This window comes from Protopterus annectens, chromosome 2.part0 (genome assembly GCF_019279795.1).
Source record: "Protopterus annectens isolate FY-2018-M chromosome 2.part0, PAN1.0, whole genome shotgun sequence".
Taxonomy (NCBI): Eukaryota; Metazoa; Chordata; order Ceratodontiformes; family Protopteridae; genus Protopterus; species Protopterus annectens.
The window spans coordinates 1,838,384,041-1,838,398,607 of record NC_056728.1 but is presented as its reverse complement, the minus strand read 5'-3'; the positions used below and the strand labels follow the sequence as shown (position 1 = coordinate 1,838,398,607).

Below are 14,567 nucleotides of genomic sequence, written 5' to 3'. Positions count from 1 at the left end.
TTATTTCCTTCTTTCAAAATCTTCTTCCGCTGACATCCATCACAGCCAGGGAGTTTCTGAGAGCTCTGGGCACCATGGCATCCACCATCCCTGTGTTTTCTCTGGCCAGACTCCACATGAGAAAGTTCAGTGGTTTCTAAAGTCAGTTTGGCTTTGGCATGCACATCCTCTGGACTTTATAGTGTCTCTTCTTCCTTGTCTCAAGAACGAGCTTCAGTAGTGGGTTCAACAGTTAACTCGGAACCCAGGGCTCCTCTTATGTCCCCTCTTCCCTCTCAGGAGCTATTTACAGATGCCTCAGACATGGGATGGAGAGCAGCCTTTGGCTCCCTGAAGGTGGACAGGGTGTAGTTGCCTCTTCAACAGAAAGAGCACATCGTCAAAGAAATGAGAGAACTTCTGCTGGCTGTTCAGGCTTTTCATCCTCTTTTCTCACCAGGACCTCTCAAGGTATTTAAAGACAATACCATACTGATGTGGTATGTCAGCAAGCAAGGAGGAACAAGATATTATCTTCTTTGCTGTTTGGCACTCCTTGTATGGGATTTGGCTATCCAGTATCATGTGACTCTTCAGGCAGTTTACATTCCCTCAGATCAAAATATTGCGGCGGGCAGTCTGAGCAGGTCCTTAACTCAGTTGCATGAATGGATGTTTCACAGGGATGCGTTTCTGGACATTGTCAACCAGTGGGGTACTCAAGTAGATCTGTTTGCCTTCCCTCAGAAAAGGCAGCTTCCTGTTTTTTGTGCCAAAATCCCAGGTCTTCCAGTTTGGAAGGTGGGTGCCCTATCCTTTTCTTGGAAGAGGATGTTTCTTTCTGCTTTCTCCCCTTCCCTTCATTCCAAATGTCTTGCCCAGAATTCAGTGGGACACTCATAAAATCTTATTGGTGACTCCCCTTTGGCCAAGACAGCATTGGTTCCCTCTTCTGCATTTAGCCAAGGGCAGTCATCACAAGTTACCTCACAGGGTGGACGTACTCGCACAAGACAAGGGATCTCTCATCAGTCCCCACCTGTCCACTCTTCATCTTACACTGTGGGTGTTAGGATTTTGATTCCACATAGGCACTTTTTTCCTGAGGATGTGCTTAGGGTCCTGCAGGAGGCCAGGAAACCCACTACTAGAAAATCCTATTTATCCAAATCTAAGAAGTTTTCGGTTTGGTGTCTCTCTCATAACCTGGATCCATTTTTTGTGGGTGTTCCTTTGGTTCTGTCCTATTTGTGTTATTTGCACAATGCTGGGGGGAGGGGTGGGGTGGCCTATTCTGTTAAGACCCACTTATCAGCTGACTTTGCTTGTCTTCCTTTTTCTCCTCTTTTGGCTTCTAGATTTGAAGCTAAACAATTTCTTAAAGGTGTTCTTCATATCAAGCTTTCCAGGAAGCTTGTTCTTCCTCCCTGGGATCTTAATTTTGTGTTAGAAAAATTGACTCTGGCTCCTTTTGAGCCTGCTGCTTTAGCTTTCTTGCTCTTGGAAGACTGCACTTTTGTTGGCCCATATTTATGCCAGATGGATGTCTGTGCTTCAAGCCCTTATGGCTTGTCCTTTTTTGGTGTTTCATAAGGACAGGGTGTCCTTGTGTACTAATCCTTCTTTTATGTCCTGGGTGGTTAATGAGTTGTCACTTAATTGATCTGTTCCTTTGTCCACGTTTCCCCCCTTTCTGCAGTCTCCCAGTGAGAGGATGTTGCACACATTGAATGTGCATAGACAACTGTGATTTTATTTAGATAAGACTGAGAACATTTGGAAATCTGATCAGCTGTCTGTTTCCTTTCATCCTAGATCCCATGTGATTAGCTGTTTCCAAGCAAACTATTTCTTATTGGATCTCTAAAGCTGTTTCCTTTTATTTTTTTTTCATGGCAAGAGCCTTCACTTTTCTGTTAAGGCTCATTCTACCAGGGCTGTGGCGGCTTCTGGTGCTTTTTTCAAGGGGTTGGATACTAACTCTATTCTTGAGGCAGCTACCTGGACTTTTGCGCATACATTTACAACGCAATACAAGTTGGATGGAATCTCCAGAGGTAGAGCTGGTTGTGCAAGAAACATCCTACATGGCTTCCTAGAGGGCTCTGCTGGTCCTTCCTCCCAAGTTTCTTCCTGAGCTTTGGCATTCTCCATCATGTTATGAATACTGCAACAGTGAACACGGAAAGACATAGTACAGTTGTGTAAAATCTTACCATAATGGTAGATATCCTTCTGTTCGCTGTTTCAGTATTCACTCCCTCCCTCCTGGTCCATTTCTCTTTTGGCTGTACTAATTACCTCTCCTTCCTTGGACTGACATTCTTACTGGGGCCCCTCAGTTCTTGGGATGGTATGTCCAGATGTCACCTTTATGCCCTATGCTACATGGGGAGCATACATGTGACATATGGTGTACCTTACAGTAACCTAAAGGCTTTGGTCTACTGGCCAAGCATCGGGCCATCCTTGGCATGGGATCCCTTGTATTATGAATATTGCAACAGTGAATAGGAGGACATCTGGCATTACGGTAAGATTTTACACAACTTTCTTTCATATTAACTCCGTAAAGCCAAAGAGGTCTGCTTTCAAGATCTGTTCACTGTTATGCTTATTTTGCCCTTTGCCTTTCCAATGTGGTTGAGTGTCTCTCCTTCCCATTTCCCTCCTACTCTACTATAGTTTTTCCCCAACCAGGAACACCATAATCCCAGAAATTTGAATAAGGTAAGCTGTCTGCATATGCCAGTGACTGAAAATTTGACAGTTTAGTGTGACGTTAATAGAGAAATGATACAAAAATTAACTGATTTTCTGTCATTATGAGCTGCCAGCATTAGCAGTGATTTATTTTATGTTATATAATGACTGGTCATAATTGTTCAAAAACAAGCATGCTGATTGCACAGCCCAACCAGCATGTCCATTGTAAATCAAGCATATACCAGTAGAAAAAATGTCCAACCGCTAAAGTAATATTCAGCAACCAGACTTTTTTCTATTGGAATATGCCAGGCAGGGACAGCTCAAAACAGAAGAAAAATTGGGTACATTATCAAAAATAAACAGAAAAGTACCTGATGTCTCTTTCTGAGCTGTCCTTCAGATCTCAGCAGACTCTTGTACCTCTCAACTGTCTGGATCTTTCCAGTGTGTCCAAATTTTTGCTTCATCGTTTTACCCCCCCCCCCCCCCTTTTTTTTTCCACATAAAAATTGCTTTCTTGTGAGCCATTGGGGCTGAAGTCATAAAATAATGAGACATTTAAAATCTAGCCTTCATATTCTTCAACAAATGCACACTAAATAAACAGCCACTGAGATGCTGTTCTGTCTGTAGCTTGTCTGGGAATGGGAACATAAGTGTCACACATGCAGTACATCAAAAAAACGTGGAACAATGGGAAGCAATGTGAAGGGGCACTAAGTTTCTGTTGTACAGACATTTAAGAAAAATTACTTAACTTTTCTTAAATAATGTTATTGTTTAATAGCAATAACCCACTTGTGTGTGTGGGTAAATTAGGATTTACCCACATTTGGCTTTGTTTAATCACTCAGGCTTCACCTTTATGATCAACCCATGCCAACCGTGGGTAAATCCTGATACACCTACACCCAGTTGTGGGTTATTGCTTAAGTGCTTATCATTGAAAAATAGATGGCAGGTTTAAATGTTTCTGAAAATAAAATCATTTAAATTAAACTAATAAGACAAAGTTGTGTAGGTTATCACTGAATGTCTTCCCTTGCTTTTGAAAAGTACTCTTTTAATTAATTAAAAAATAATAGCCTGTCCAGTTTAAAAATAAGTTTTTGTTTGTATTAATTTTATGTTAATAAGCAGTGAACATTTTATCAACATAGTGGCTTTTCCCTTCTAATTCATGGGCAACGATTTATATTTGTTCATAATTTTACTAATTTAAGTTACAGAAATCACTTTTCTTGGCCACAGCTTGTATACAAGGCAACCGTAAATACACACAATACTTGGTATAGTATGCATGATAAACAGCAGGTTTAGACGCACAGTTTTCCGGAAATAAGCACAGAATGTAGGAATCCCATATACCGATTCCATAGTAGCATTACCAAATAAAGTGAATAAGACTGCTTGTATTGAGTTTTGCTTGAACAGACCAAATTAAGACTGTCATACAGTGTAATGTAGACCAATACAGGACTGCTCTTGCTTGGGTTAACTTAAGTGATTTTGTAGTTGCATTGCTTTTGAAGCTGCTTAAATCATTAGACTGAAAAAGTTTTCCAAAATGATCTTGAACTAGGCTTTTCCAGAAATGTTCTTAATCTTATATTAGTAAGAGTCCCTGTTTTTTTGTGTGTCCTTTGAGCTGCCAGGATTGAGTTCTTGAGAGGAATTCTGCCTTTTTTTTTAGCAATATTGTGTGAAACTGGAATATTTTTCTTTTCTGGAGAATATTAACAGATTTACAAATAGAAAGATCACTAAGCAGCTGATGAAGTTCGTTAGTGGTGAACAGAGCTACCTTGACAAAAGGATACTTTGTTAAACTGGCTTATAAACAACCCATGCACCAAGTTAACCCTTTAATTTGTTATGTCATTGTTCTCTGTTCAGGAGGATATTTTGCTATTTTGCCAGGATAAGGATTAAAGCAGTAGACAGCATTTTGTCACATGTAAAAGTGTGGAGCTAGAGGTGGAGACACAAGTGGTGTGTGAAACCATTTTCTGTTTGTGCTTTCAGTAACTTTGTCCTGCAGACCTAGGAACCTAAATATTTTACACCTACCTGCCATTTGTTGGATTCTGTTCAAGAACAGGTTAACCGTGTAAATTTCAAAAAAGCAGTAGAGGATCAAACCAGAGTTCAAAATGGTTATAAAGGTAGGTATGTGTCCTCAAAATTAGTGATTTAAGTTTTCACTTAAACCACCTACAGACCTCTAAAAATCTGTCTTGTAGTGCATTTGAAATGCCCTTAGATGATGCTGATGCCTTTAAGTCATCAGTATAAAGGACCATTTTAGTCAGGGTAGGCGGTGAACAGGATACACAGAAATGGGAAAGGAGCAGATCCATGTAATACCAAGGAGGAAGTGTTGACTTGTATTGAAGGAGAACCATATCCTTTTGTCAAGGTAGTTCCATTAGCCATTGACGAGCTTAATCAGCTGCTTTAGTAACCTTTGTATTTGTATGGCTGGTAAAATTCTCATATAAAAAAGGAAGGTTTCCAAGAGAGTTATGTTGTCAGTCAATGGATCAGCATTTCCTATGAATTACCTTCATTCCCCTTGTTTTACATTTGGATCTGCAGTGTACAGCTGGGTTTTCTTCAAGTTTAGACGCCAGTGACACCAGGTTGCCTTACCAGTAAAATCCATGAGGCTATCTGTTGGAGCTTTCATTAGGGTAAGGGTCAGTGATTCCTTGCCAGTTTATCATAGTTAACGACAGAATGCTTCGTTAGTGGAGATTAATACATCGATACCCTTGGTGATTATTCTGTAAACCTACCATGCAAGTACTGCTGCCATTTGCCAATGAAGTTTTTTTTAATGATATGTTGTTTGTGAGTCTCCTGAATGTGTCTGATACAACATGCCGTTTTACAGCTACTGTAATGTTTTAGGACTGATTTTCGTTATTTTTTTGCAAGATGGTAGCTGTAAATAGTGTGAATAAATGCACCGTTTTTGTTTCGTTTGAGCAGTGTGAACACTTCCAAATATATAGGGTTTCTATATATAATAGAAAACAGAGGTGTTTCGCAGATTAATATATTGTCTTTCAGCTTTTCTCAGTTAGGGGTCGCCACAGCAGAACTCCGGTCCACTAATGATTGGCAGTGGATTTGTACGGTGCCGAGTTGCCAGCCTGATGCCCAACCTTCAAAGAAGGCACACCCATTCATGCACACACCTAATACAATGTGTAATTGTAGAAATTTGTCTTAAGGACTAGTAGGAAATGTAAGTAAGAGCTGTATTTAGTAAAATTATGGACGTTATAAATCTTCAACATTTCTGAATATTTTTGAGGAGTTACTGTTAATACTGTTAAGCATATGATGGCCAGTAGCTGCCTTTTGGCTGATTGGTACTGTATAGTTCCTGCAGGTTAGGTACTGTGTATTTTGAGCATTCATATAATACCTACAGAGATGTGAGTCTTCCTTTTTGTTTTTATAAAGGATGTACCATACCTGGATCTGGCTCCTTACATGCCTGACTATTACAAACCACAGCATCTCTTGGATTTCGAAGACCGTTTTCTTAACTCAGTTCATGGTTCTGATAGTTTGTCTCTCAACTCCTTGAACTCTGTTACATCTACCAACCTGGAGTGGGATGACAGTGCAATTGCACCATCTAGTGAAGGTACATTTTTGTTGCATGCATTTATAAAACTGGGGACCCACCTTGAAAGCATGTATGAAGACATGATAAACCAAGAATCTGCCTGAACCACTCTTAGGCTACATTTGTACAGTTGGTCATCTTCAGGAATGTTTACAGTAAATAATTTATACAGCACTTTTTCTAATTCTTTTGCATGAAGATGTATATGCATGCAAATGGATGATTAACCAGTTGTTCAATTTCCAGGAATTTCCTTCTGAGGTGAAGAAGCTCCTTTTTAAAGAATGACTGGAGGAAAAGTAAAAGAGAAAATGCATTATAATTATAGCATTGAAATAGACTTGTAAAGCATTTCAGTATGCATTTTAACACCATGTATACAAAACTGTATGGTATGTGTTGCAAAATATACAGGTAAGGAGAAAATATGCATACACGCATGTGTGTGTGTGTGTGTATATATATATATATATATATATATATATATATATATGTATGTATATGTGTGTGTGTGTATATATATATATATATATATATATATATATATATATATATATATATATGTATATATATATAGATACACATATATATATATCTATATCTATATCTATATATATATATATATATATATATATATATATATATATACATACATATATATATATATATATATATATATATATATATATATATATATATATATATATATATATATATATATGTATCTATATATGGGTCTGTTTGAGATTACCAAAATTCATAACACTGAGACCACAAAGTTTCACATAAGCGAAATTTCACAATAGCGGCATTCAGAAGACTGAATGTCCGACAGTCCAAGTTGAGTGGAACAGGAAATCCACGCATGTGCACGCTGTAGTGCGATCTTGGAGTTGGTATCTTTAATTAGCAGGGGGTGCAGGGGGGCATAGCCACCCCTCCAAAAACATATTTTAAGCTACATAGTTAGGTTTGTTTAATTTAAGTATTTGTTATGAATATTCATGTCGATGCTATAGAGACTTTCATGAATATTCAGTGTTACTTTTTAAGGGTTTGGGTTTATTGATTGGTGGGTGGGGTCTGGGTGAAGTCAGGGTGAGGTCAAGTAGGTAGTTTGGATTGAAATGTGTTAGTTTGCTTTTACAATGGTGTTCATGTTTGCTGACTTTATGCTGTTGAACGGGAGTAAGTTAGGGTTTAGTTTTGTTGGTGTGTGTGTCGAGTATGTAAGGTGTTGGTTTTTTGGGATTTAGGTGGTGTGTTCTCGGTGTTCTGAATTTTGGTCTACTGAGGTTTTGGTTATCTGAAAATGTGTGTGTGTATATGTATATATATATATATATATATATATATGTGTGTGTGTGTGTCTGTATGTGTATATATATATATATATATATATATATATACGTGTGTGTGTGTGTGTGTGTATCTGTGTGTGTATGTATATACATGAATAATGTGTGTGTATATACATATATAATGTGTGTGTATATACATATATAATGTGTGTGTGTGTGTGTATATACATATATAATGTGTGTGTGTATATACATATATAATGTGTGTGTGTATATACATATATAATGTGTGTGTATACATATATAATGTGTGTGTATACATATATAATGTGTGTGTGTATACATATATAATGTGTGTGTATACATATATAATGTGTGTGTGTATACATATATAATGTGTGTGTGTATACATATAATGTGTGTGTGTGTATACACATATATAATGTGTGTGTATACACATATATAATGTGTGTGTGTATACATATATAATGTGTGTGTGTGTGTATACATATATAATGTGTGTGTGTATACATATATAATGTGTGTGTGTGTATACATATATAATGTGTGTGTGTATACATATATAATGTGTGTGTGTATACATATATAATGTGTGTGTGCATGTATATACATATATAATGTGTGTGTACACATATATAATGCGTGTGTGTATACATATATAATGTGTGTACATATATAATGTGTGTGTATACATATATAGTGTGTGTGTGTGTGTATACATAATGTGTGTGTATACATACATAATGTGTGTGTATACATACATAATGTGTGTGTATACATATATAATGTGTGTGTATACATATATAATGTGTGTGTACATATATAATGTGTGTGTGTATATACATATATAATGTGTGTGTGTATACGTATACAATTGTGTGTATATGTATGTGTGTATATACGTATATAATGTGTGTATATATACGTATGTAATGTGTATATACATATATAACGTGTGTATATACATATATGTGTGTGTGTATATATACATATATAATGTGTGTGTATATACATAATGTGCGTGTGTGTATATACATGTATAATGTGCGTGTGTGTGTGTGTATACATGTATAGTGTGTGTGTATACATGTATAGTGTGTGTATACATGTATAATGTGTGTGTATACATGTATAATGTGTGTATACATGTATAATGTGTGTATACATGTATAGTGTGTGTATATACATATATGTGTGCATACATATGTGTGTGTGCATACATATGTGTGTGTGCATACATGTGTGTGTGTGTGCATACATATGTGTGTGCATACATATGTGTGTGTGCATACATATGTGTGTGTGCATACATATGTGTGTGTGCATACATATGTGTGTGTGCATACATATATAATGTGTGTGTGCATACATATATAATGTGTGTGTGCATACATATATAATGTGTGTGTGTGTGTGCATACATATATAATGTGTGTGTGTGTGTGCATACATATATAATGTGTGTGTGTGTGCATACATATATAATGTGTGTGTGTGTGCATACATATATAATGTGTGTGTGTGTGTGCATACATATATAATGTGTGTGTGTGTGTGCATACATATATAATGTGTGTGTGTGTGCATACATATATAATGTGTGTGTGTGTGCGCATACATATATAATGTGTGTGTGTGCGCATACATATATAATGTGTGTGTGTGCGCATACATATATAATGTGTGTGTGTGCGCATACATATATAATGTGTGTGTGTGTGCATACATATATAATGTGTGTGTGTGTGTGCATACATATATAATGTGTGTGTGTGTGTGCATACATATATAATGTGTGTGTGTGTATACACATATATAATGTGTGTGTGCGCATACATATATAATGTGTGTGTGCATACATAAGGTGTGTGTGCATACATAAGGTGTGTGTGCATACATATATAATGTGTGTGCGCATACATGTGTGCGCATACATGTGTGTGCATACATGTGTGTGTGTGCGCGCATACATGTGTGTGTGTGCGCGCATACGTGTGTGTGTGTGCGCATATATGTGTGTGTGTGTGTGCGCATATGTGTGTGTGCGCATACGTGTGTGTGTGCGCATACGTGTGTGTGTGTGTGCGCATACGTGTGTGTGTGTGTGCGCATACATGTGTGTGTGTGTGTGCGCATACATGTGTGTGTGTGTGTGTGTGCGCATACATGTGTGTGTGTGTGCGCATACATGTGTGTGTGTGTGTGTGTGTGTGTGTGTGCATACATGTGTGTGCGTGCATACATGTGTGTGTGCATACATACATGTGTGTGTGCACATACATGTGTGTGTATACATACATGTGTATGTGTGTGTGTGTGCGCGCGCATACGTGTGTGCACGCGCATACGTGTGTGTGTGCGCGCGCGCATACGTGTGTGTATATATATATAATGTGTGTGTGCATATATAATGTGTGCGCTATATATGTGTGTCTTGGCGCATGTGTGTGTATATGTGCATGCGTGTGTGTGTATATATACATGTATAATATATATATATGTGTGTGTGTGTGTATATATATATATATATATGTATATATATATATATATATATATATATATATTATGAACAAGAAGTATTCACAGTGTACATATTATAGTTATGTGTTGATATAAACACCTGTTGAAATGTAATTTCCAAGGGTGGTGTTATTGTTATTTCTTCCACATATTGTTTTAAACATGTGCCAATTGGTAACATGTATTTTTATACATTTTTTATTTTATATTTTTGACATATGTAAAGTTTTGATACAAAAGTAAATTGTTAGAAAAGTGGAGAATTTTTTGAAATAAGTATTTTAACACAGTTTGTTTAATAAGTCACTTGGAAATATTTATACGTTCTAATTTTATATACATTATTAAGGGTTATTACAACCAACATTTCACTACAGTTTGGCCACAATGGAACAGTTAGCACTTTTTAATCTGGTTTTTAGACTGGATTTGGTTTTATGACAGTAACATTTTTAAAGCGATTACAGCTTTAAGATTTTATTATGTGTTAGGTCATATGACTAAACGACAGCTGTATATAAATGGATTCCATTCATTTTATATATTTTATCTTGATAAAACTTGGTACTGAGACAAGCGAAAGCGCTTGATTCAATTTTGTGTTGACCATTGTACGAGATTAAAATGTTTTGAAACGTCTCCACGTTCTGGCTCCTCTTTCCGTGGATTTGTGTTTCTAAGTATATTTGACTGTCCTGTTCGTTTTTTGGGTTTTGATATATATAATGTGAAAAGGGTGGACGATATTTAGTTAGAAAAGTCGCCTTGCCATGGGCACATCAGCTATCGAAGGTATTTGAGGCCATTAATGTTTTATTTTATAAAAGAAGTAGTAGATAGACAAGCAGATGTAGGAATTATGAAAGTTCTCACCATATTGAGAGCATAAGAGTAGAATTGGTAAGCTGAGATGGATAACTGCATTGATTGATTTTTATATGTTTGTGTATTTCTCAGTATCAGTGGGAACATTATGCAAGAGCAGAAGAGTGGTTTAGGGGCAACAGTGAAAAATTCAGATTGTTAATAGCGTCATGAGAGGTGAAGCTTCAAGTAATATGAGCCTGTTAGTTTCAGGCAGTTCTGAATATTTATATGTTGGTACTAGACTGTCGGCCCTAGGGACCTATACAAGCCTAGCCATAACAATTCCCTGGCTATTTCTTCCCACAGTATTTACTTTATTCATTTTCAAAGTAAATTTTCCCATTAGTCTTAAACTTTGTATGGGGAAAGACAGTTGAGATATAATTGGAGCTGGTGGTTTATTTTCATTAGATAAGATGTGTACTAGAAACATTTTTTTTTTAATCTTTTGTTCTAAGATCTCAGGATAGTATGGTGGTAGGGTGTTACCTTTGTTGTAGTTTCCTAGGAGAAGCATACCAGGACAGTAAAATTTTCAAAGCTAGACATCTGTTGTTTTCCGAGATCCTTTGAAGCATATTTTAGCTAAGACAGGTGTATATTTTTTTCCTTCTGTTACAATTGAGTCAAAAACCTTTTATTGGGACAGCCTTGCGTAAACCACTGATCTGAAGAAGTTAACTTCATTTGGTCTACAACCTGTGGGTATCGGATCCGAGCCGGCAGCTTTCCAAGCTTACAGATCCGAGCTCCAAGCTCCACCCCCTTACCCATAATACCCTGCTACCTCCTTGTAACCCTCCGATCTCATTTGCCGCAGTTTAAGATAGCTTCTCAGAACGAGCTCCGAGTTGGTTTGTGAGTAGTGTAATAGAATTCTAATATCTTTATTTTTCACTATATTTCCCTTGCGCGCTTGTGTGTGTGTGAACCTCAGGTAGTTTATCATAGTGGTTCCTGTTTCTTTAGCTTTAGTTTATTTAATTGTTTAGTCAGCTAGTTCCCCTCCCCCACTAGAGTGTGTGAAGGCGTGTGCTGCTTCCTTTTTCCTTTACAATGGCCGAAGGCCATTTTTTCTAAATGCACCGAGTGTGGTCATAAGCTGTCCCCAGCGGATGGCCACACTCGGTGTGTGTTATGCCTAAGTGTGGAACACCTTTCCACAGGCTGCACTATTTGTGCAGCCTTTAATTCCAGAGCATTAAAAGACAGAAAGGCCAAGCTGATTTTGGTAGGCCTTCTGCCACCAGAATCATCTTCGGCTTCTGCTGTGGTGCCAGCTGTTACCACGGCTGTCCCACCTGCCACTCCCGATTCCTCCTGGGCCAAAGAGGGAGGGTGACTCCCGGCCAGGGGAAGGGAGGGCAGAAAAAAGAATAAGAGAGAAACACCGGAGCCATAAAAGGCGGTCGGAGTCGACTCCCTCTGCTCCGCCACCTAAAGTTGCTGTTTCTCCCTTGAAGGTCTCAGAGTCTACCCCCTCTCGGCTCCGCTCCCCTCGTTTCTCCCCGGAGCCTGAGGAGGAGACACGGTCACCTTCTAGGTCATCAAGGCGACCTTCCCGGCCGCCTTCGGTGGCCTCTAGTAGGTCTACTTAGGAGTTTGTCGGACGCAGATATGGATCAGATGCGTCGATTTTTGCAGGCTCAAATGCAGATGGGAGTGCTCGTGCCCCCCCCTCTCTGGGGGGGAGCTCGACATCCTTTTTTGCCCCTATTGCTCCTTCTCCGACCCGCTTTCAGGTCTCGAAGCTGTCAGATCCGGTTAGCTTCGGAGCCGGGGTGGGGCCGGCGCCGACAGCATTTACGTCTTCAGCGCCGACCATGCCCTCGGATCTATCGGATCCAGGATTCTTGTCTGATCCGAGCTTTTGGAGCCGTGGGGCGGGCGTCGGATCCGGAGGGGCTAGTGGAACTTCGGCTCCGTCCAGGTCGGGTCACACTACCCTTTCGGATCCGATCGGGTCGCCTTCGGCACCGATCCATACGTCTGAGCCGAGGAAACTGCTCGCGGTTCCAAGGGAGAGCAGTTCACCGTCAGCATTCGATGTAGTGGAGAGAGTCCTCTTGAGGGACTCGAGACCCCCGGTTCTTGCTCCGGACCAGCCCGTCGCTCCCACACAGTTGAGCCTATCCTCCATCATCCGACCCCAGGGACAGCCTGCGCTTACGTCCCAGATGGTTCTGTTGGAGGAACAGGACATTGCTGGTGAGGCCTCTTCGGACAGCCCCCCCGAGGAGGTGCCTCACAAGCGGAAGTGCAAGAGGAGGCACTTGGACTCACCTGAGTCCCTCACGGAGGACACTGACCTGGAGGAAGGGGAAGGTTTCCCCAAGATCACCCCCCCCGAAGACGTCTCCTTTGGAGACGTCATGGAAATGTTACGCATCAGGGGAGGGTGGTACGCCCAAAAGCCTTCCTCGGACGAGTCCATGTTTCTGGAGGCGTTTGACGCAGCCCCATCTACCTCTTCCTCTGATGCTGGTGGTGGTGGGGCAGGCCACCAAGGGAAACAAGCATGTTATTCGACTCCAGCGGACCCGACATGATTACGCTGAGTCCATGTCGGCTGAGGACAAGCGTACGTTCCTGTCCCGAATGGCCACTCTCAAGTCGATCACAAACGCATCCATGCGGCTCCTCTCCCATGCCACGGAGGGAGCGGCTAGGGCTAGCCGAATGGGCTTCGTCTTACGAAGACAGGCCTGTCACCGTCTTTGTGGAACCCTTTAAGGCGTCCTTCGCAAATGCCCCTTATGACGGTTCAACGCTCTTTGGCAAGACCGTCCGCGACACGCTTCTCCAGAGCGAGAAAGACGGGAAGACGTCTGCAGTTGGGATCCGCTTCTCGGCTCCCCAGTGGTCCTATTCCAGCAGCCAAAAGGGACAGAAGAAGATGTGGTTCCGGAAGACTCAACAACCCCGTTTCGCTCCGGAGACCTCGTCCTTCAGAGGCAGAGGAGGACAAGGTGGACGCCGGCTCAGAGGCAGATGGGGCCCAAAGAACTTTGGGTTGAGAGAACCTTTCTCGGACCGACCCGCACAGCAGCCCTGATGGGTTGCCCGACTGCTCTTCTCTGGAGGCAGTCGGGGGGGGGGGGGGGCGCCTCTGGGAACACCTAGCCAAATGGGAGTCCATCACCGCAGATCACTGGGTGCTCCGAATTGTATCCAGAGGATATTCAATCCCCTTCTTAACCTACCCTCCTCGATCAAGAGGAATCCCTGATGTCCAACCCGGTCAGAGGGATGCTGCTAAGAAAGAGAGCAATCCAGCCTGTCCCCCCAGAGCAGTCCGGATTAGGGTTTTACTCCAGGTTATTTTTGGTGCCAAAAAAGACGGGGGACCTAAGACCCATACTCGACCTATCAATGTTGAACCTGTCAGTACCCAAAGAGAAATTCCGGATGGTCACTATTCAATCCATTCTCTCACTGTTACAGGAGAATGACTGGATGTGCTCAATAGACCTCCAAGATGCGTACTACCACATTCTGATGGACAGACAATCCAGGAGGTTTCTCTG

The 14,567-nt window shown here is 40.4% G+C and overlaps 1 protein-coding gene across 2 annotated transcripts in view; it reads left to right on the top strand.

The window, feature by feature from the left end:
• PLEKHM2 (pleckstrin homology and RUN domain containing M2) overlaps nt 1–14,567 on the top strand; it is a 1,089,177-nt gene that overhangs the window by 479,567 nt on the left and 595,043 nt on the right. For both annotated transcript variants that reach the window (XM_044061870.1, XM_044061869.1), the window contains exon 6: nt 6,163–6,349. In XM_044061870.1, coding sequence (XP_043917805.1) covers nt 6,163–6,349 — 187 coding nt within the window. The remainder of the gene's footprint in view (nt 1–6,162; nt 6,350–14,567) is intronic.